The 23719-nt window shown below is 42.9% G+C and overlaps 1 protein-coding gene across 1 annotated transcript; it reads left to right on the forward strand.

Annotated features, from left to right (window-relative positions):
* The first annotated feature begins 17456 nt into the window (after positions 1–17456).
* Positions 17457–21427, forward strand: LOC111963106 (Krueppel-like factor 11). Its single transcript, XM_023986331.2, has 4 exons — positions 17457–17638; positions 18764–19024; positions 19529–20462; positions 20671–21427. The coding sequence occupies exons 1-4, from the start codon at positions 17597–17599 to the stop codon at positions 20967–20969; spliced, it is 1536 nt and encodes a 511-aa protein (XP_023842099.1). The 5' UTR covers positions 17457–17596; the 3' UTR covers positions 20970–21427.
* Positions 21428–23719: the final 2292 nt, after the last annotated feature.

The raw sequence follows: 23719 nt of genomic DNA on the forward strand, positions 1-23719 counted from the left end.
CATTTGAAACTGTTTGAAAAAATGTGTCCTTGTGTACTGTAGAAGCTCCTTTTTGTACCAGAGTACTTCATGTGTATATATTTATTAAGAGAATGGGAAATGGGTTCTTTTTTTACCGTACATATCAAACAGAATGTTACTATTATTCCTAATATAATGTTTTAGGTTTGTTTTTTGTATGAAATTATTCTAACATAGTATTTACAGTACATGTCAAGGGTAGGTTGAAATATTTGTATGTCTTTGTTTTTGAAATAACATGTCTTTTCTCAGATGTTGGGAATATTCTCTGGTGTATATTATATAGTGTCCAATAAAACCAGCTCCAGTAGCTGTACTGGTGGTCTGTGTGTGGGTGTCACATGTCCCAAATTGAACCCGATTCCCTATATAGTGCACTACTTTTGACCAGAAGCTCTGGTCAAAAGTAGTGCACTATATAGGGAATCGGGTGCCATTTGGAATGTAAAGCCTCGGTGTTGGGCCTTGGCTTCATTAACATTCCCCTTCAGCCCTAGAGCAAACTCAGCCGTGGCTGGAGCCCCAGTCTTCCACAGGTCCATATGTCTGGGCAGCAACCCCAAAGCCCAACTGACAGGGAAACATTGCTCCGAAAACAAGCCAATGTCCTCGCTAACGTAGTCTCTCCGTCTGCCTGTCTCCACAAAAGATGTAGTGGTAAGGCGTTTATGGTACAGTACATCCACACTATTCAGACTGAAGTATATTTGGGTACTGCAGTACCATTTTCAAACATGTTTGGCTCGAGAAACAGGCGAATGCAGCAGAGACGTAGGCACACACAGTAAGGTACAGTAGGCCTACTGCTAATGTGACAGTTGAAATGATGTGTATTAGAAGTAAGGATGGGGGCTTTGCTTTTTCCAGCTCAAAGTGATGTAGAATCCTCAGACTTCAGAAGAATGGATACTTCTATGGCATAGAAAAATAACCATGATTCTATTTCTATGGCCTATGGTATTATCACACACTGTACCTAGGCCTACACTCTAAAAAGTAGGGGTTCAACAAGGGTTCTTCTAAGACCCTCAAAGTTCTTCAAAGAACCTTAGAGTTCTTGGCACTGAAAATGGCCCCCAGAAATGTCTTCCAAGAACCCCAAAGGATGTATTTGGTGTTTTGGGGGTATTTTATTAGGATCCTTGTTAGCTGTTCCAAAAGCAACAGCTACTCTTCCTGGGGTCCACAGCAAACATGAAACATCATTTAATACAGAACATTCATAGACAACAGCTCAAGGATAGAACTACATAGATAACCTACATATCAATACATACACACAAACTATCTAGGTCAAACAGGGGAGAGGCGTTGTGCCGTGAGGTGTTGCTTTATCTGTTTTTTTTTAAACCAGGTTTGCTGTTCACTTGAGCAATATGACGCTTTCTTGAATTTGTTCTGGATTTGGGGGCTGTGAAAAGACCCCTGGTGGCCTGTCTGGTGGGGTAAGTGTGTGTGTCAGAGCTGTGTGTAAGTTAACTATGCAAACAATTTGGGATTTTCAACACAATGTTTCTAATATAAAGAAGTGATGCAGTCAGTCTCTCCTCAACTCTTAACCGAGACTGGCATGCATAGTATTTATATCAGCCCTCTGATTACAATGAAGAGCAAGACGTGCCGATCTGTTCTGGGCCAGCTGCAGCTTAACTAGGTCTTTCCTTGAAGCACTAGGGCCTGCAAGACTTGCTTTTTGGAGTGTGGTGTCAAAAAAGCAGAGCATCTCTTTATTACGGACAGACCTCTCCCAATCTTTACAACCATTGATTCTACAGTTGAAGTCGGAAGTTTACATACACCTTAGCCAAATACATTTAAACTCAGTTTTTCACAATTCCTGACATTAAATGTGAGTAAAGATTCCCTGTTTTAGGTCAGTTAGGATCACCACTTTATTTTAAGAATGTGAAATGTCATAAGAGTGATTTTATTTCAGTTTTCATTTCTTTCATCACATGCCCAGTGGGTCAGAAGTTTACATATACTCAATTAGCATTTGGTAGCATTGGCTTTAAATGGTTTAACTTGGGTCAAACGTGTTGGGTGGCCTTCCACAAGCTTCCCACAACAATTTGGGTGAAGTTACACCAGCTCTGTCAGGAGGATAATGAGTCAGGTTTGTAGGCCTCCTTGCTCACACACGATTTATCAGTTCTGCCCACAAATTTTCTACAGGATTGAGGTCAGGGCTTTGTGATGGCCACTCCAATACTTTGACTTTGTTGTCCTTAAGCCATTTTGCATAACTTTGGAAGTATGCTTGGGGTCATTGTCCATTTGGAAGACCCATTTGCAACCAAGCTTGAACTTCCTGACTGATGTCTTGAGATGTTGCTTCAATATATCCACATAATTTTCTGTCCTCATGATGCCATCTATTTTGTGAAGTGCACCAGTCCCTCCTGCAGCAAAGCACCCCCACAACATGATGCTGCCACACCCGTGCTTCACGGTTGGGATGGTGTTCTTCAGCTTGCAAGCGTCCTCCTTTTTCCTCCAACCATAACGATGGTCATTATGGCCAAACAGTTCTATTTTTGTTTCATCAGACCAGAGGACATTTCTCCAAAAAGTACGATCTTTGTCCCCATGTGCAGTTGCAAACCGTAGTCTGGCTTTTGGAGCAGTGGCTTCTTCCTTGCTGAGTGGCCTTTCAGGTTATGTGGATATAGGACTCGTTTTACTGTGGATATGGATGCTTTTGTACCTATTTCCTCCAGCATCTTCAGAAGGTCCTTTGCTGTTGTTCTGGGATTGATTTACACTTTTCATACCCAAAGTACGTTCATCTCTAGGAGACAGAACGTGTCTCCTTCCTGAGAGGTATGATGGCTGCGTGGTCCCATGGTGTTTATACTTGCATACTATTGTTTGTACAGATGAACGTGGTACCTTCAGGCGTTTGGAAATTGCTCCCAAGGATGAACCAGACTTGTGGAGGTCTACAATAATTTTTCTGAGGTCTTGGCTGATTTCTTTTGATTTTCCCATGATGTCACGCAAAGAGGCAGTGAGTGTGAAGGTAGGCCTTGAAATACATCCACAGGTACACCTCCAATTGACTCAAATTATGTCAATTAGCCTATCAGAAGCTTCTAAAGCCATGACATAATTTTCTGGAATTTTCCAAGCTGTTCTGGAACTTCTGACCCACTGGAATTGTGATACAGTGAAATAATCTGTCTGTAAACAATTGTTGGAAAAACTACTTGTGTCATGCACAAAGTAGATGTCTTGTTAACAAGACATTTGTGGAGTGGTAGAAAAACGAGTTTTAATGACTCCAACCTAAGTGTATGTAAACTTCCGACTTCAACTGTATATGTTTTGACCATGACACTTTATAATCTAAGGTAGCGCCAAGTAATTTAGTCTCCTCAAACGTGTTCAACAGCCACACCATTCATTATCAGATTCAGCTGAGGTCTAGAACTTAGGGAATGATTTGTACCAAATACAATGCTCTTAGTTTTAGAAATGTTCAGGACCAGTTTATTACTGGCCACCCATTCCAAAACAGACTGCAACTCTTTGTTAAGGGTTTCAGTGACTTTATTAGCTGTGGTTGCTGATGCGTATATGATTGACTCATCAGCATACATGGACACACATGCTTTGTTTAATGCCAGTGGCAGGTCATTGGTAAAAATAGAAAAGGGCAGATGACCTAGAGAGCTGCCCTGCGGTATACCACACTTTACATGTTTGACATTAGAGAAGCTTCCATTAAAGAAAACCCTTTGAGTTCTATTAGATAGATTGCCATATCGTGGATTCAGAGCTGAGGTTGAAACACAGCCATAACACATATGTTTTTTCAACAACAGGTTATGGTCAATAATATCAAAGGTTGTACTGAAATCTTAACAGTACAGCTCCCACAATCTTATTATCAATTTCTTTCAACCAATCATCAGTCATTTGTGTCAGTGCAGTACGTGTTGAGTGCCGTTCTCTATAAGCATGCTGAAAGTCTGTTGTTCATTTGTTATAAGAGAAATAGCATTGTATTTGGTCAAACACCAATTTTTCCAAAAGTTTGCTAAGAGCTGGAAGCAAGCTTATAGATCTGCTGTTAAACCAGTAAAGGCCACTTTACCAATCTTGGGTAGCGGAATTATTTTGACTTCCCTCCAGGCCTAAGGACAAATACTTTACTCTAGGCTCAGAATAAAGATATGACAGATAGGAGTGGCTATAGAATCAGCTACCATCCTCAGTAGCTTTTCATCTAAGTTGTCAATGCCAGGAGGTTTTTCATTATTGATCAACACAAATTATTTTTTCACATCCCCCACAGTAACTTTACAAAATTCAAACATACAATGCTTTTCTTTCATTATTCGTTTCTTTATGCATGAATACGATGGCTCACTGTTCATTGTTGGCATTTCCTGTCTAAGTTTGCCCACTTTGCCAATGAAGCAATCATTAAAATAATTGGTAACATCAAATGGTTTTGTGATGAGTAAGCCATCTGATTCAATGAAAGATGGAGTTGTATTTGTCTTTCTGCCCATAATACTCAAGTTTTTATTATTTGTCTTGGCTTCATAATACATTTTCTTCTTCTTTTTGTTGAGTTTAGTCACATCATTTCTCAATTCAATTTGCAGTAAGTCAGCCAGTCAGATGTGCAGCCAAACTTACCCACTCCTTTGGCCCCATCTCTTTCAACCCTACAGTTTTTAAATTCCTCATCAATCCATGAAGCCTTAACAGTTCTAACAGTCAGTTTCTTAACAGGTGCATGTTTATCAATAATTGGAAGAAGCAATTTCATAATTCATCAAGTGCAGAGCCTGGATGCTCCTTGTTAATCACATCAGACCAACAAATATGTTTAACATCATCCACATAAGATTCACAACAACATATTTTGTATGATCTCTTATACACTATTTTAGGCCCAGCTTTTGGAACTTTGTCTTTCTTGGATATAGCCACTATACTGGGATCACTGCATCCAATGGATACGGATACAGCTTTAGAACAAAGTTCTACAGTATTAGTAAAAATGTGATCGATACAGGAGGATCTTGTTCCTTTAGTGTTTGTAAACACCAAGGTTGGTTGAATAATAACTTAAACCAGATTACAGGCACTGGTTACAGTGACAAGCTTCCTCTTGAGCGGACAGCTTGATGAAAACCAGTCAATATTCAGGTCCCCAAGAAAGTAGACCTCTCTGGTTACATCACATACACTATCAAGCATTTCACACACATTATTTAGATACTGACTGTTAGCACTTGGTGGCCTCTAGCAACACCCCAAAAGAAAAGGCTTTAGATGAGGCAGGTGAACCTGCAACCACAACACGTCAATAACATTTGACATAAGATCTTCTCTAAGCATTACAGGGATATGGCTCTGAATATATACAGCAACACCTTCCCCATAAGCATTTCTGTCTCTTCTATAGATGTTATATCCTTGTATTGCTACTGCTGTATCATCAAATGAATTATCTAAGTGAGTCTCAGAAATGGTTCATATATGAATGTTATGAAACTATGAACCCATAGGCTTGGCTCTCTCATCCCTTCCAGGCTTCTGGGAGGGAGGATGGACAATGAGCCTGTCATAGCAGATGTAAGCAATGTCCCCATGCGCTCTGGCAGCTTTCATGGCTGGGATAAGTTATTTCCTCTTCTAGCACACAGCTTCAGGATATTCCTCGTTGAGGAAGATTTACGTTCCTCTCTAGTTCTTGGCTCTTTCCAGAACAGCTAGCTTGTCCTTGAACCTCAGGAACTTGACTACTATCGGCCTGAGCCTGTCACCTGGGCCGATGGTGGGTTTTCCAGTCCTTTGGGCGCGCTCCACCTCAATCTTCCTGTGGTCCATGTTCAATTTCTCAGAGATCATTTCCCTCACTTTGTCCTCAGACCGTACAGGTCTCATGTGGAGATTCTGCAATTCCGTCCACAACCATGTTATTCAGCCTTGATTGTCTGCTTTATCCGTCATTGTTATCATGGATTCACACACAGAACTGATATCCTCTCTCAATGACTTACAGATTTCTGTCATCTTGCCGGGAAGATTTAAAACAACAAACCGCAAAGATCTAGACAGCAACAAACCCGGGACAATCCGCCACAATGGCTAACTGCGTCACGGGTTATGTTCAAGCCCTCAAGAAATCCCGCTAGCTTGATAGGCAGCTAGCTAGCAGCTAGGCTAGCTACTACCTCAAAAAGCACCTCAGACCCGGCCTTGGTCAGATCACTGGACAGAGAGTAGCAGTCCCAGCAACGAATGCCAAACTAAAAAGTTAGCTAGCTACTAATAAACATTTAAATACACCTTTAAAACAAACTTTCCAAAACAACAAACCGAGCTCATTCAACAGGTAGTGTGGTGTTCATCAAGGAACCTCCTTAGTTTGTGGGGGTTCTTGCAGGAACCTAACTGCTCAACTGAAACATTTGGATTTGAAAGGACAACCGGTGCAGGCACTTAACTCGAAAATCTGTCCATTAAAATGGGTTCTTCAAAGAACTTATAAGGGTTCCACCACAGTTTCAATTTGAAAAACCCCTAAATGACTAAATGATACTCCAGGAACCTTTTCTTTTTAGTGTGTATGAAGTGGCTCATTGGATCCTAGACACTCTAAGTACACCATCCAACAGGACAGATCGACAGAGACCCCTAAATGGCTGTGGATGTGAATGGGCCTGGCCTGCTATAACCAAAGCATGATTCTGTGAAAGCAATCTAAATCTGAGGCTGAGTGGGTGGACAGAATGGAGGTATACAGCCATGACTGAGCCACTAACTGAGATTTCTGGATACGGAGATCAGAGGCAAGGCAGACAAATTTAGTTCTACTTCCACCCAGTCGAGCCTCAGGCGCTACCCTTGAGCCCTAAACCATCTGCTCTCTTCTCCCTCCCTTTCTCTTGTCTGGCACAGGTCTGGGTAGAGGAGGAACACCCGAGAAGAAAGGCAACCTCCTGTAAAGTCCTTATTGGCTGGGGTCCATAGACTCTGCCCTTATATGGAGAGAGAGACAGACTTGAATAGCTTGAGGGAAGTAGTACCAGAGATTGAATGGGCCTGGCTGTAGACTGGGGGATGGGGAAGACATGGTGACATGGTTGCTTAGCAACTCGAGTGGCATTTTCTCAGAATGTTCTGCTTTTTACCCCAAAGACTCTTTTGTCTCACCTGTGGCCACTCACATGTTTGTTTTGAGTCTTTATCTCCATAACAAGTCATTATTTGCTCAAAACAAACATTCAGGTTGAGTTTGAACAGTTCAGTATGTACATTGTGGGATATTAATACCCTTTATTAATTACTATTAATAATAATAACATCTTGTGTAATCCAGTCTACAATTTCATCAATATATTAAGCGTGTGTTTTAATTTCAGCTCTTTGGATTGTATGTCAAAATCCCAAGTGAGTTGAGTAATGTATTTTCGAGAACTTTGTTTTGTTTTGCTTCCAAGGGCTTGTAACTCTGGAATGATCTACTGTGAGAAAACCCAGGGAAAGCCTGACTGTATAATGTTTCTTTGTTTGGACAGTAAGACAGACTTTGGACCTCAAATGGGGGTCAACATGTGTATTTTAATCAGTGATGGTTCTGTTTTAGTCTGTGTGTCTGTGCGAGATTGAAGAGATATTTATAGGGAGTTGTATAATTGGAGTCAACATCCTGTATCAGTTGTATCATGTTGTTGTTTAGTCTATCCTCGTGTGTGGACTCATTGTGAGGACTATTGACTCTGTGAAAGGCCTTCATTAATGATTGGTTGGTTCTTCGGTGTTTGGTAGGAGGACATTCTCGATCACACAAGTCATGATTAACAACGCTGGTTGAAATACTACTGGGAAATGGTGACTAATAAAGTAATGTGGAAAGAATTCCTGTATACAGTATACAATGTAGTTTCTCAGAACCCCTGCAGACTACTGTAGCCATACTTCAAGATATAGACGAGCCCCCTGCACTTCAACAAGTCCTTTTTAGTCTTGGATGGGAAAGGGGATACCTAGTCAGTTGCACAACTGAATGCATTCAACCACTTGTGAGGTCATCTCCCTCACTCATTCACTGACTCACTCCTTGAAAATTGTTTACATTTTACATTTTAGTCATTTGGCAGACGCTCTTATCTAGACCGACGTACAGTTAGTGCATTCATCTGATGATAGCTAGGTGGGACACCACATAGATAGATATATAGATATCATCATCATAATGTTTTACATGGATATGTACAATGATTATTTAGGTGGTGGTAATTTGACCTACACAAAAAAACACAACACAGAATCCTCGAAAGAACCCTGTTTGAGATGCATTCCAAACCTGTCTGTCATGGGAAAGCCCTGACTTTTCCAACTCACTGTTGATCTGTTTCCTTAAGCCTGCAGGTACTGAAGCTCAGTGACCTGGGGTGAAGATACAGTATATCTGTCACATGCACATATAATGTACACACACGCATGCATATATATGCATACACACACTGTTGAAGCGCAGAGATGAATACTTTCACTGTGTCCAGCAAATACATCTGCAACCCTGTGTATGTGACGAATAAACTCATCCATCTATCTATCACACACATATACACATACAGCCTATCAGTGAGTGTCTACAGTATATACAGCACATCGATCCTGATGTGTCCATACACAGCACAGTGAGCTGGCAGTGGAGGTCCCGTGGAGATCCATATGTGACATTATTGGGCTTAAGTGCACTTGGCCAAGGAGGGATCTTCACAGAGTGGAATCTGAAAAAGGCCTTTAATGTATATTTGGTTAGTGGGCACAGTTTATTTGATTATTAGAGTGTCGAATTAGATTCACTTTTCGGTAGAGCACCCCATGAAGAATGAGAAACCCGATTTCTCCAGTTGTCATGGAGCTAGGACCATAGTATATATCAATATCTCTTCAACCTGATGGTTCCATCAGAGCACGTATCAAACTCATTCCACAGAGGGCCAAGTGTCTGTGGGTTTTTGCTCCTCCCTTGTACTTGTACTCTCCTCACCTGGTTGTCTAGGTCTTAATTTAAAGGAAAAACAAATAACCTGCAGACACTAGGCCCTCCGTGGGAAGAGTTTGACACCCTGGAGTTAGAGGTTTGGTTCATTCATTTGTTGCGTACATACAAGAACCAACGCAAACATCAATGCAACTGCAGATTCAGCTTGAGTTTTGCTTAATAGGGAGAGATGAGGAGCACAGAGGGATGTTAGATGCTGCTATCTTTCTATTGATCCTGGTGCCAAAATCCCATATCTTGCAGGACTACACACGATAAAACAGTGGATGACGGATCCCAATAGCTTGTCCAAATATAAATACCTCCAATTCCCTTCCATTTCAGAGGTAATCATCAGACACACCACACATGCCCAGACAGTCTCAATGGAGCACCACTAGTGAACCGCCAAGCCTTCAAACCTGCCTCGCCGCCCGCCGTTACCTAGATAACAGCCGGCAAATTAGCAGCTAATGTGTTCATGTGTCATGGTAACAGATTGGCTTTGGCATCCAATATGTACCAATCCTGAGGCGAATCCTGTTGTGAATTGCTGTGTCTGTGGGGGGCGTGGCCTGTTGTCAGGTGATTTATAGACAGTACTCTCACAAAAGGAAAATGGACGACTTTAACGGATAGCCTAGTATGGAATTTGGTTCAGCTGAACATTTAGATTGTTGCTTAACGAGCATTGCACGTTTAAATCTGGTGAGAACTGCGTATTACCATTCATTTGCTTAATAATTTGCTGTCTATCATGCTTAATTTGATTAATTTTGAACTTGAACTTTATCGTGATTTTGTATTAATCTAATGGACAAAGAAATAGAATATGGAGGGACAAAGAAGCTTCTGGTCAAACAGTCAGTCTTAAGGGTAAGACTTTATGAGCACCATGGAAAAATGACATAACCCAAGCCAAAACTATTTTCCAGGCTAACACACTGATTGACATCCAAGTAGAGCATAGGCCGACAATTTATCAACGACGTAAAAGGAAGAAGTACTACTAATCCCCTACCTATGCCAGGCATGACAGGTATGGCACAGTAGACTCCCATGCTGGTGTCCTTTCACCCAGATGCCAACTCCCCTGTGGTGAACATGACTGTCATGGCCGACTGTCAGAGTGACATGTCATCTCTCTGAGGTATTTTAAGAAGGCCCTCCTCGGGACCTCATGGTCCCATGCCCAGTGAAGCTTCCACTAGGGTACGGGATCAGCGTTCCTCCTGGCTGCCTGTCTGGAATGACAGAGCAGAAATACACCAGTGCGGGTGCAGACAGGTGTATATGTAGATGTCAACAGCTGCTGTTGGTGTGCTTTCCAGGTGACTGGAACCCAGAGCCATACACAGTTCTCACCTTTGAACTAGATGTTGATATCATATGAACTGGACATAGTGTTTTCCATGATTTCCTTTTTATAATACATAGTAATTAGCCCTAATAAGGGCTTTGAATTTATGGTCACACTTTATTTGGATAGTCCCATATAGATGATCTACAGATGGTCATACTATCAACAAACTATTATTTATTAATCAACATTAGGGTATTGGTTAAAATTAGAACTCTAAGTCATCCATTTAATTTGTGCCTGTGGGATTAACTTTACCCCAGTAGTAGTTTGTTATAATGCTGTCATGCACAATGTTGATAAGCTGATCCATCATTTTGAGGGCCCCTTGTCTGTGTGTTCCAATCAGGCATTTGATCATTATTCTCATGTTGCTACCAAAACAAAATTCCTGTCCGTTGTGCCATCACACCAGCTGATTAAACCGAACCATCTGTTGTGGCGCTGACTCCTGAGTCTTGACAAATCCAAGCATGTTTGTTATGGTTAATACACACTATTTGGAGTATAGTCAGCACAAGTTTTCGATAACGCATATCTGAGAGGGCTATTCCTGTGTGAATGTCATTTCCTCTGCATATCAGTGCTTAAGTGTGGCTGGGATTCAATTATGGACTTGGGGGTGCATGCTATATTTAACTCTAGCGAGGCGACTACCCCCAACTCCCCCTTCCTTTGTCCCCCTTGTGGAAGTTCATAAGAAGAGGAATTGGCAGGCGAGGGGAGGTATGAGCCTAGATATGACCAGCGCTAACCTTTCCTCCAGTTTCCTTGTTGGCTGAGTTCATGCGGTTCTACCCCACTTATATCACAAACCGTTTCTGCTGCTGCTGCACTCTCTCTCTCTCTCTAGCCCTCCTCCTCCTCCTCCCTCCACACCTCTCACTGCTTACTGCTTACTTCTGGGCTGTATTGCACAACCAAGCCCTACTCAGCCCTGTTGCCTGAGGTCTTGAGGTCATGCTTATGTCACTCACATCGGGGCACTGCCTCCCCTGCAACTCCTGCCACGCCGGATGCCAGGTGGGCACACCTGCCACATCCCCATTGGCCACAGGGCAGACTGAGGACTGTACCATTTGGGTGTGAAAACTGGTTTCTAGAATTACAAAGAGAATGAAGATGATAAGTTTTATTTGAAACTCTTTCCTAAGATTTTACTGAGTTACATGTGCTGTGCTGAGCTTTTTTCTCAGGAGTGGCTTCCGTCTGGCCACTCTCCCATAAAGTAAAGATTGGTGAAGTGCTGTAGAGAGACTATTTCCCTTCTGGCAGGTTCTCCCATCTCAGCCAAGGAACTCTGTAGTTCTATCAGAGTGGTCAAGGTTCTTCTTGCCCGGTTGCTCAGTTTGGTCGGAAGGCCAGCTCTAGGCAGAATCTGTGTAGACATTTTTTCCCAATGTTGGAGACCACTGTACTCTTGGAAACTTTCAGCAGTCTAGAAAATGTTTTTTACCATTCCCCAAATATATGCCTCGTCAAAATTTGAGTTCAGAGATCTACGCACAGTTCCTTGGACTTCATGGTATAGTTTCTGCTCTGACATGCACTGTCAACTGTGGTACCTTATATAGACAGGTGAGTTTCTTTCTAAATCATGTCCAAACAATTGAATTGGCCACAGGTGAACTCCAATCAAGTTGTACATTCTTAGCACAAAAAATGTGCTACCTAGAACCTAAAAAGGGTTCTTCGGCTGTCCCCACTCCCCATTTGAGAACTCGTTGAAGAAGCCTTTTTGGTTCCAGGTCGAACCCTTTTGGCTCCAAAAGCTTGGCACACCTGTATTTGGGGAATCTTATCTGCAGATCCTCTTAAGCTCTGTCAGGTTGGATGGGGAGGGTTGCTGCACAGCTATTTTCAGTTCTCTCCAGAGATGTTCGATCGGGTCCAAGTCTGGGCTCTGGCTGGGCCACTCAAGGACATTCATAGACTTGTCCTGAAGCCACTCCTGCGTTGTCTTGGCTGTGTGCTTAGGGTCATTGTCCTGTTGGAAGGTGAACCATCGCCTCAGTCTGAGGTCCTGAGCGTGCTGGAGCAGGTTTCATTAAGGATCCCTCTTTACTTTGCTCCGTTCATCTTTGCCTCGATCCTGACTAGTCTCCCAGTCCCTGCCACTGAAAAACATCCCCACAGCATCATGCTGCCACCACCATGCTTCACCGTAGGGATGGTGCCAGGTTTCCTCCAGACGTTACACTTTGCATTCAGGCCAAAGAGTTCAATCTTGGTTTCATCAGACCAGGAATCTTGTCTCTCATTGTCTAAGAGTCTTTAGGTGCCTTTTGGCAAACTCCAAGCGGGCTGTCAAGTGCCTTTTACTGAGGAGTGGCATCCGTCTGGCCACTCTACCATAAAGGCCTGATTGGTAGAGTGCTGCAGAGATGGTTGTCCTTCTGGAAGGTTCTTCCATCTCCACAGAGAAACTCTAGAGCTCTGTCAGAGTTACCATCGCTTTCTTGGTCACCTCCCTGACCAAGGCCCTTCTCCCCCAATTGCTCAGTTTGGCCAGGCGGCCAGCTCTAGGAAGAGTCTTGGTGGTTCCAAATGTCTTCCATTTAAGAATGATGGAGGCCACTGAGTTCTTGTGGATCTTCAATGCTGCAGAACTTTTTTGTTACCCTTACCCAGATCTGTGCCTCGACACAATCCTGTCTCAGAGCTCTATGGACAATTCCTACGACCTCATGGCTTGGTTTTTGCTTTGACATGCACTGTCAACTGTGGGACCTTATTTAGACAGGTGTGTGCCTTTCCAAATCATGTCCAATGAATGGAATACCACAGGTGGACTCCAATCAATTTGTAGAAACATCTGAAGGATGATCAATTGAAACAGGATGCACCTGAGCTAAATTTTGAGTCTCATAGCAAAGGGTCTTTATATTTCAGTTATTTATTTTGAATACATTTGCAACAATTTCTAAAACCTTGTTTTCAGTTTGTCATTATGGAGTATTGTGTGTAGATTGCTGAGGATTTGTATTTATTTTATCAATTTTAGAATAAAGCTGTAACGTTACAAAATGTGGTAAAAGTCAAAGGGTCTTAATACTTTCCGAACACACTGTATATACAAAGAAATGAAACAAAGTGCAGCTACTTTGCAGTTTTTCCAGCTTCAGTTTGATGTGATTGTGTTAGCTGTGTTGTTGGGTAGCTTCTCTGAATAACAGTGTCCTGACGAGTGAGCACATTGTCCATGCAAGGTGAAATCTTGGACCTAACAACACTCGTGCCAATATATCCTTCGAACACCGAACTGCAAAAATCACTGAAGCTGGAGACTCATATCTCCCTCACTAGCTTTAAGCACCAGCTGTCAGAGTAGCTCACAGATTACTGCACCTGTACATAGCCCATCTGTAAACAGCCCATCTATCTACCTCATCCCCATACTGTATTTATTTATTTGTCTTGCTCCTTTGCACCCCAGTATCTCTACTTGCACATTCATCTTCTGCACATCTACCATTCCAGTGTTTAATTGCTATATTGTAATTACTTCGCCACCATGGCCTATTTATTGCCTTAACTCCCTTATCTTACCTCATTTGCACTCACTGTATATAGACTTTTTGTTTTATTTTTTCTACTGTATTATTGACTGTATGTTTTGTTTATTCCATGTGTAACTCTGTGTTGTTGTATGTGTCGAATTGCTATGCTTTATCTTGGCCAGGTCGCAGTTGCAAATGATAACTTGTTCTCAACTAGCCTACCTGGTTAAATAAAGGTGAAATAAATCAAATTAAAAAATTAAAAAACATACTTAGTTTTTTTGCATTGTGCCTAAGAACAGGGGCGCAACTTTGGTTTTAGAAGTGGGGGGGGACATAACTTGGCGGGGTGTCTGGGGGTCCTCCCATTTTTGGGGGCATCTGGTTAACCATTAATTGAAAATACATTTGACTGGTCATGCTTATTTGTCTATATTGGGGCAATTTGCATAATTGTGTGGAATTAAATTGGCTTGTGTGTATTTTCGTTAGTCGTCATTGAATTGTATTTATCACAGGCATACAGCATAAAGAGCCTAGTTTGAGGAGCAGAATAGCCTACCACCTGTCAGACAGTACAAGAGTATCTCTCCTCATAAAGCCTGCAGGATACAGGAGCGAAACCTGCTTTTGTAAGCATTTCAGCCAGACCGCTCAGCCATCCTGAGCCGCCTGCACGCACGACCCCCAACAGTCTAGTCAAGTACTTCAACTCTCTCCCCAACGCAACTTCCTTCACATTTTTTTTATGTCTCAAGGTAAAGGTTTGGAAAACAGAAGTTAAATAACAACACATATGCACCTACATATTAAATCAAACAGTACACCCATATAATTCATATCATTGGCCTAATAGTACTGTAGAGCTCTTTTTACTTGCACACAATATAGCTGGGTCACCCTGTCCTGCCCCTAGGGATCCAGGGCCCTGCAGCACACAAACCCAACACAACCCACTTAGCTTTAGGATCTTAGTGAAACATTCAATATTGGATTCAGGTGTGTTAGGCCAAGGCCAAAGTGACAATCAACAGGACGGGAGACCCCCAGGGCCAGGACTGAGCAGCCCAGCAGCCAGGGATGATCTAAATAGGTATCTCCCCTGATGTGGGCATGTTTTCAATACAGACTCCTTTTATCTTACAGTATTCCATATAAGGCATCCAGGCCTTGTGAAAGTMGCACAGTACACCCTTAATCTTGTAATAAATAAAATCTAGTGATACGTAACTTGACATTTCTCCCATCCATTGTTGGAGGATAACCAACCTTCCAATTAAAAGTAATACATTTCTTAGCCGCTATAAATGCTAGGTACACAGTTTGTTCTGATAACGGTCTCCGCTATCAACATTTCCACGCAAACAAAAACAATGAGAAGGGAGAATCTGTAGACATACTGAGGTAAAATAACATAATCTCTGACAGAATTCAGCCAGCCTTCACAGGACCATAACATATGCAAATATGTCCCTTTTTGTGTTTTACATCTCCAGCAGATATTCAGTTTCCCTGGCATATAGTATGTTCTATGGATGGTATTAAACTGCAGTAATTTATGTCTGAGATTATTGAAACATGACCGGGCATTCTAACATATCTGTATCCATTCATCATCATCAGTAGTGTCTCCCAGGTCTTCCTCACGTTTTTGTTTTAAATATTTTGTGTCATCGGGAAAAGCCTCTATCAACCATTGGTACAGTTTGGAAATCAACTTTAGAGGTTTGTCAGACTGCCTTAAAATAGTTTCAATCTTTGATGCTTCTGGCTTGTCCAGTGTTTGCTGCACAGAGCGAATAAAGTGTTGCATCTGAAAAAGTTTACCTCTGCACTGTCACAGACTGGTCTTCCCTGGTTGCCTGACCCTGATGAGACTCCTGTCACCATCCTGTCATCATCTGCTCAGATGAGGCATGACAAAGAATGACCTTGGTGTACATTTATACATTATATTATCCATGAATCGAATCAATAGTTCAATAATTGAAATGACCATTGTTCCCAGATCCCAGACTGTAGTCTACCCATCAGCTCAAGATGGAGCTTTGTATCCATTCACTGATTGTTAGAATATACTGCAAAATTCACCTGAGCTCCGTAGACTAGTCTTCCCTGGCTGTCTGACCCTGCAGGGACGAACACCTGTCACCATCTGATCCTGCTAAGACATGATGAGCATAGTGTTGTGTACTGACTGTACACCATGACGGTGAAGCATGTAGAGCTGTTTATACTGTGTCAGTGTGAAAAGTAGGGGATTAGTTAGGGAAACTGACAGATCGATAACGTTTTATTGCTATACTTGCTTATAAAACTCACATTACATTGAAAAAATGTCAGAATATCGGTCTTCAATCGTTTGGCTGCTGGTTTCATCGTTTGATTCAGGTCTAGTGTGATTGAGGCAAAAATAATAGCTGAAGTTAGTGAGCTAGCTAACGTTAGCCAACTTTTGGCTAGCTCTAGCAAATGGTACAATGGTATATGGTCAAATGTACTTCTGTTTAAATGAGAAAAAACAAAGGCTACAAAACATTTCCATATACACAACAGCTGTTTGATACTGCTACCTGTTGCCTCTATGGACTAAAACAGAGAAGTGAGGTTGATCACAAGCTCCACCCTAGAATTCCTTGAAAGGAAGAATTCATTACAATTTTTTATTGTTACATACACCGACCGAATAGGTGCAGTGAAATTTGTTGTTTTACTGGGTCAACCACAGAGAAGAAGTCATGGAGTTCAAGACCATAGGCSAAAATTMGGYGMMGYGGGGGGGGGGGGGGGGGGMGGYTCTAAAGTGGTCTATCCTATGTCTAAAAACACTCTTTAATTCCAATATAACCAAACAATGTGTATAATATTGTGGGGTGTTGAATTTCCAATATTCTTTAGATGAATAGTTGTTTTTTTAGTTATACATTTTATGCTTTAGGCATCCTGAGGCCTCTGTAGTTCATGTTGGTCTTATAGTATTCGAAAAATTCAATGTAAGACGTGCTAAACATGTAATATATAGTAACATATATATTATAAGTAGCAATAAGTAGCAGCTAGAGCATGAATGTAACTGTGATCTGATAAAATGAAACACAGTTGTATCTTGGAATGCACATCATTTTGGAGGGAAATCATAAGAGTAAAATAGAGCATGGTGCTTTACATTTCACAAGCACGACTAAATAGCAGTTGACCAGCTACTCTAACTGACAAAGAATGTGTGCCTTCCTTGGCCAACTCTAAAAGATAAGATAACCTGTAAAAAAAAATGTACGCCAAAAACACATGGGAGAAACTCAGGTTTCGCCTAATTCGGCACTACGACCTTTCGCCTAGTTTTCAGACTTGCAGTTCATCAGGTTCTTTCTGACACCGATGACTCCCCCTGCACGCCCACCAACAGCCACGCACCCTATTTCCTCCAATCCTCAGGCGACCATGCACTGATCACGTGTCATCTCGCCTGCCATTGGCTAATGTCTCACACACATTTGTTTTTCATTGGTGGCATGTTGCCTCCCGCCAGTGTGTTGTGAATGTTGTTTTCCTTTTTTTATCCTCATGTTTTACACAGCTGAGAGAGGACCTAGTGAAAGACGAATTCAACAGCCAGTTAACTGAGCGGTGGCAGTGTCATCGCTTTTTTGTTCTTTGTCGGCTTGACACTAAACTGAAATAAAATATATCTCAACAATGCCTTCACGAAAATCTTCAGAATTTGAAGTATCATGTGGGGTAAGAAGATTATTATTTAAACCGTGTTATTTCATATGAATAACGTCCAGCATTCGAATAATGAGTGGGCTACTAACTGTATTTGTTTTTGGCTCCAGTTTATTAGTAGCACTTTACTTTTTAGGTTACAATATTATTTAATTTGTAAATGAATCATGTCAAGAAATAGAGTTTTAAATTGTTTTATTGAGACAGTTATTTGTTATTACAGCTGGTAAATTAATACATCCAATGATAGTATCCAATGACTTAACGTTACCAATGATTGACTGTTTTAAAGATATTAGACAATCAACTGTGACCAGTTGACAGAATTATGCAATCATTTATTAATGTTACCCAACATCAATTTATGGTAAACCCTCTTAAGCCTAGTCGAGTAGTCTTGTTTTGCCTTGGTGGGCTACTCTTTCACTATGTGAAACTGGTCACATTATTTTATCTGGGGAGTGGCCATGGGACGGGGATCATCAACTAGATTCAGCCGCGCGGACGATTTTTTTTCTTGAGCGGATGATCAGGGGGCTGGAACATAATTACAAATCATTTGTAGACCGCAAATTGACCGCAAGAATACTTTGAAGAGATTTTTTTAACAATCATGTATAAAACATATTTTGCTCATTACTTGGGGGGAAAATAAAATCACCGACTGGGCTTCAAGTTGGGGAACCCTGCAATAGGACCACTGATAGTGTCAGTGCAGACAAGGCACTTCCTGATGCAGTGTTAACACTGGTTTATACATGCCCTGTGCATGGGGGTCTCACGTGGCTAGTGGTAGGGAGATATCACTAGTTGGTCAATATGACAATGGGAGAAGGCTTGGCGCATTGCCTAGGGTAGATGGGGTGTAGTCTCAAGCCTGCTCCATCTACCCTCTGAGACAAACATCTAAGCAACAGGTGCTTGAGCATTATGCCAGTGACTGGTGAGAAAATAAACTCTTCAGATGTTCATTTGATGTCATTTTGGAAGCTTCCCTTGGTATGCTAATGTATATCTAGCTGTATGGTCTTGATTGGGTCTCCCTTTTGTGGTGATTAGTCCCTATGGTAACTCACCAGTCTTCTATTACGTGATGTCATCATCAGACCTAATGTTCTTTCCTGTTCTCCTCCCCAGGCAAAAGGGATGATGATGGACCAGTGTGGCTCCTATCTGAAGAGGAGGAGGCATGACAGTAAGGAGTCCTCCTCAGGCTGCAACCTGGAGTACACAGACCTGGAGGCTGCTGAGGCTCTGGTTTGCATGAGCTCCTGGGGCCAACACCGCCCCAGCCCCTGCAAGCCCAGACCCCTTACCCCTGCCTCGGACTCCTGCGATTCCCTCCTGCCTCCGGACCCACTGGAGCCCCCAAAAGACTTTGTTTCGCTCTCCTCCTTGGTAAGAGTGCTTCCTCTCTTGGCAACCGTAACCACCACACATCCCAAAACAGCCATCACTAAGAAGCATCTGTGGGCTGTGTTTGATTAGTAAATACAGTAGTCCCAGCTTTTACTTACTGTGTAAACTCCTGGGATTTGTAGCACTTAGCATGAAGATAGTGTCTTTATATCAGGAAAACTTTGTGAGGGTTTATAGGGGTTGGAGGGGTTAGGAAGGTTGCTGCACAGGTGGCAAGTAGGATAGAGGGTTTGAACTGCAACCCGTGCTCATCTCTCTCAGCTGCTGGTTGTCAACATCGCTGTTTTGCAGCTACCCAGCTCTAAGTAGTCGTTTAGTGTATGTACCTGCCTACTGTGGCAACTTATCTCTCCCAATAGCTGTATTGAACATCCATTTTCAAACTGAACACATCCAACCTAAGACTTATGTATTAGTATGTATACAGTGGTTGTTCTACTTCCTGGTCACACACACTAATTCTGTCTTCTCTTTGTTTTCTAGTGTATGACTCCCCCTCACAGCCCCAGCTTTGCTGAGACCTCTACCACTGCCATCCACACCATCACCTCCCCTCTGAGCCGGCCCAGCTCCAGCCTCTCTGTAAGGGTCTGTGGGGTCCCACAAACGCCCATGGCGTCCATCTCGGAGTCCCCAACCAACGGAAAGACCCCACCACTGCCACCCTGCAGAGCCATGGCAACCAGTGTCATCCGCCACACCGCAGACACACACCTCTGCCAGCACATTCCAGCACCCCCCACAAAGCAACACAGAGCTTCTGAGCTGTTGGTCTGTCAACAGCACACAGCAAAGACTGAACAGAGCATCACACCTCCATTGGTCCCCTTCACACCTAACCCTGCCCTCCTCTCCTCCTGCAAGGAAGAGGCGGTCAAGACTGAGAACGAAGAGCCACAGGTTATCCATTGTAAGGGGAGCCACTCTCACCTTCCTGCTAACACCCAACCACAAAATAGCCTGCCTACACGCCTCTCCCCGCCACCCACCTCCAGCCTTCCAATCATCTGCCAGATGTTCCCGGTGAGCAGCCAATCAGGGATGATCTCAGCGTTCATCCAGGGCCCGATGCAGACATCCAGGACCCCCACATCCATCCTGCCCCAGTCTGGCCCTCTAGGGGCCCTCCAGCAGCCCTTCCTCATGGGCCAGGCTATGCCCCAGGGCACGGTGATGCTGGTTCTCCCCCAGTCCCACATGTCTCAGGCACCCCACTGCTCCCCACAGACTGTCATGACCCTGGGCCACACTAAGCTGCTACCGCTGGCCCCCGCCCCGGTCTACGTGCCCACCGGACCCTGCAGCGGCACCAAAATGGACTTCTCCCGCCGGAGGAACTATGTGTGCAACTTCTCCGGGTGCAGGAAGACTTACTTCAAGAGCTCCCATCTCAAGGCACACCTCCGGACACACACAGGTAAGAGAGAAAAGTGTTCCTCATGGATGACTGGGAATGAGAGGGAAAGAACGTGACATTTTATGGGGATTAAATTGTAGGATCTTGATATTGTATCACGATTTTAACTGAAGACTATGATGTCGTTTATCTGACTCGGAGCATGTGTGGGTTTGCTGGTGAAAAAATGATGACTTGCAAACTCATTATCTCTCTGTCTCCCTCTCAGGTGAGAAGCCCTTCAGTTGCAGTTGGGAGGGATGCGACAAGAAGTTTGCGCGCTCCGACGAGCTCTCGCGCCACAGGCGGACCCACACGGGCGAGAAGAAGTTTGTGTGCCCCGTGTGCGACAGGCGCTTCATGCGCAGCGACCACCTGACCAAACACGCCCGCCGTCACATGACCACCAAGAAGATCCCCTCCTGGCAGGCTGAGGTGCGCAGCCTCAACAAAATGGCCTTTCCCAAGCCGCCGCCGTCAAACACCACCCCACTCTCCCTCAGTATGCTGGTACCTGCCTCAATTTAGATTGAGCCCAACATCTACCCACTAGTGACTTCTTACCCAAAACTATGACAGGGATAGGGACAGCCAAGTGCACAAACTGCCATTTTACTAATGGAACATTTCTAAAGACATGCACTGGACTCTTTCCTCTACTGCACAGTTTTTGTTGTTGAAGAAATGCATTATTTTTGTTTACTTTTCAGATATTTTATGAAAATGTATGTATGCACTCTTTTGCCAAAGCTTTTGTAATGAAGTTTGTCTCACGCATTTCACCTGTCTTTTTTGTGTGTGTATAGTTGTACATAATATCTATGTGAATGTATTCGTATCGTACTCTGAACTGCATTTATTAATTTGGGGAAATGTTGTAATTTGTACAACAATCTACGTGGATAGTAATCTATACTGTGACAATTACTTACTCTTTAACCTTTCATATTATTTAATACATTTGTAATAAAGAAAAATATGATTAACTGGTGTTTAAACTCTCCCATTGCCCTAAACGTAACCTTTGGAAATAACAAGATGGTTCTCTTTTTCTGAAAAACATGACAAATCAGAACAGTGCTCTAGTTGTTAGTCAGCATTCCTTTCCAGTCACTCCCCTAGTCCTATGGTAGAGGAATAGTGGTGTCTTGCCACATCCTGTGTGAGTCGGTGAGATTGTGTCTTGACGGTCAGCTGAAACACTTCCTGCTCAATGTGCTGACTGACCACTGCTCTGGACTGGACCACATCCTGTTGGCTTAGTGGAACGTGCAGGCAGGGGACTTTTTGCTCCATTCAGCAGCTCTAATCCAAGCTATGCTATGAGGCATCTGGGAAGTTTAGGCACTCATATCCTTGCCTCTGTACTCACAAGATCTTGGCCAATTGTTTTTCCCCTGTAATACTGGTAAGACCTCACCAGTATCATTAAGTAACATTACATTTTTACTTCTGTACCAATTGATAACTGATCAGTCCCCGGGCTCATTTAATAATATGGATTTTATATGTCTAATGAAGGTCTAATATATGCCTTATCTGGAATAGCTTATGGCCCAGTTGTCATCCTTGAAGGTTGGAAATTCAGTATTACATAAACACACACTTCCATCATTATCTGTATTCTGTTATGCCGCTGTGGTTCCACACCCGGTAACAACCGTCCTCCAATCCGATTGTGAGAAACCCGAACTGTAGGGGGGTGCGACCAATAGACTGGGTTTCTGAATTACCCGCCCCTTTGCCTTACTGACCGATTTACACAATACTTCCTCTCTGGGTTGAACGGGTTCATGCTTTCTGAGACTGTGTCTAGCACTGACACCTTGTGGACAAAAGCAACATTATCTGACTTCACAAGTGACACCTTGTGGTCAGACAAAGTTACAATCCAAAAACAAAGCTACTCTATTACATGCAATTCTCTTGCTAAACTTCCAACATTCTAATGTCAATGGCACAATATGGGTGATTTTTAAACAGTTGTAGCTGGTGCTTTCAAAGTTGGTTATGTTATATATAATTTAAAAGGTAATTTCATGACCTTTCCGAACCACTTGTCAAAGTTTAAAATGTATCAAGCTTTCCTTTTCAAAGCAATTTATACAGGTAATTATGATATGTACCCTAGAGGTCAAATTGGGTCCACATTTGTTGACCTGAACATTTCCCGAAAATGTGTCTGACAAATATCTGTGAGTCTAAGCATTCCAATGACATATGATTAAATTGTATAAGTGAGCAATAACTTGTAGTATAAGGGATGGAGGGACGAAAGAAAGAGTGATAACACCCCGAAAGCTGCCATTGTTGCTGCACTGCTGTCACACATTTTCCAACTCTAGGGACATAGACCAACAAAACTAATAGGCCAATTGGACTTTTGACTTGACACATTATGACGTCATAACAGAACGATGTTAAAGTTTGGCGTGCCTTGCGTCATAATGACCAAGGCTATAAAAGCATGCAGCATCATTATTGTTTCAAGTAAAACACTGATAACTCCGAGAGCCTGCTACATAAACAGATGACCAAAGTTTAGGCTGAATATACTCCAAGATGCCGCGCAAATACTCTTCTCGCCACCTGCGGCTCACAGTTACTGAGCATTCCCTGGACTCGTCAAGGGTCTCCACTTTCCCGGCCGACTGGACCAGTCAGACCTCCGAAGACGTGTTTGAGGACCAGGGTGACCAGCTCATTACTGCACCTGCCCGCCGCCCGCGACCCCCCGGCAGAAGGTCGAAATCAAAGGCCGGCCGAAAGGGTTTCGCACCGGATGACTACAAGGATAAGGTAGCCGCTGAAACAGACGATGGACCCACTCCGCAGAGAGACACTGTGGATAAAACCAATAAATACAATTTTACAAAGAGAGGCACTGTGGATGAGGCTAAACATCCGCTGACAAACTCTATGGATGACACAATGGATGGCGCAAAGATGCTCAAGAAACCTGTGAACAACAGGACAAGCGACCTGATGGCAGAACTCAACTACAGTAAAAACCTGAAAATGATGGAAAACGCAGAGCTGCAAAAACTCAAAGTGTATGCCGAGGAGAATAACCTGTCTCTAAGTCAAGAGAACATTGAGTTAAAGAAACAGGTGAAAAATCTCAGGAGCACCATAGATTATTTGGACACCCTGCGTGACAATATCCGGGAGGCGCGTAGAGACTTGCATGAGCGTAGCCACGAAAGCGCACAGCTGGAGTCTCGGCGCCTGCAGCTTGAACAGCAGAATGACTCCATCAGGGATAAGATTGAAATGAT

Source organism: Salvelinus sp. IW2-2015, linkage group LG4q.2 (assembly GCF_002910315.2).
Source record: "Salvelinus sp. IW2-2015 linkage group LG4q.2, ASM291031v2, whole genome shotgun sequence".
NCBI classification, from domain to species: domain Eukaryota; kingdom Metazoa; phylum Chordata; class Actinopteri; order Salmoniformes; family Salmonidae; genus Salvelinus; species Salvelinus sp. IW2-2015.

Excerpts from the sequence above, each read along its gene's own strand:
- LOC111963106 (XM_023986331.2), top strand. The coding sequence starts at position 17,597 with ATGCCTTCACGAAAATCTTCAGAATTTGAAGTATCATGTGGG. Across the intron at positions 19,025-19,528 it reads TTGTTTCGCTCTCCTCCTTG|TGTATGACTCCCCCTCACAG; the intron begins GTAAGAGTGCTT and ends TTTGTTTTCTAG. Across the intron at positions 20,463-20,670 it reads ACACCTCCGGACACACACAG|GTGAGAAGCCCTTCAGTTGC; the intron begins GTAAGAGAGAAA and ends TCTCCCTCTCAG.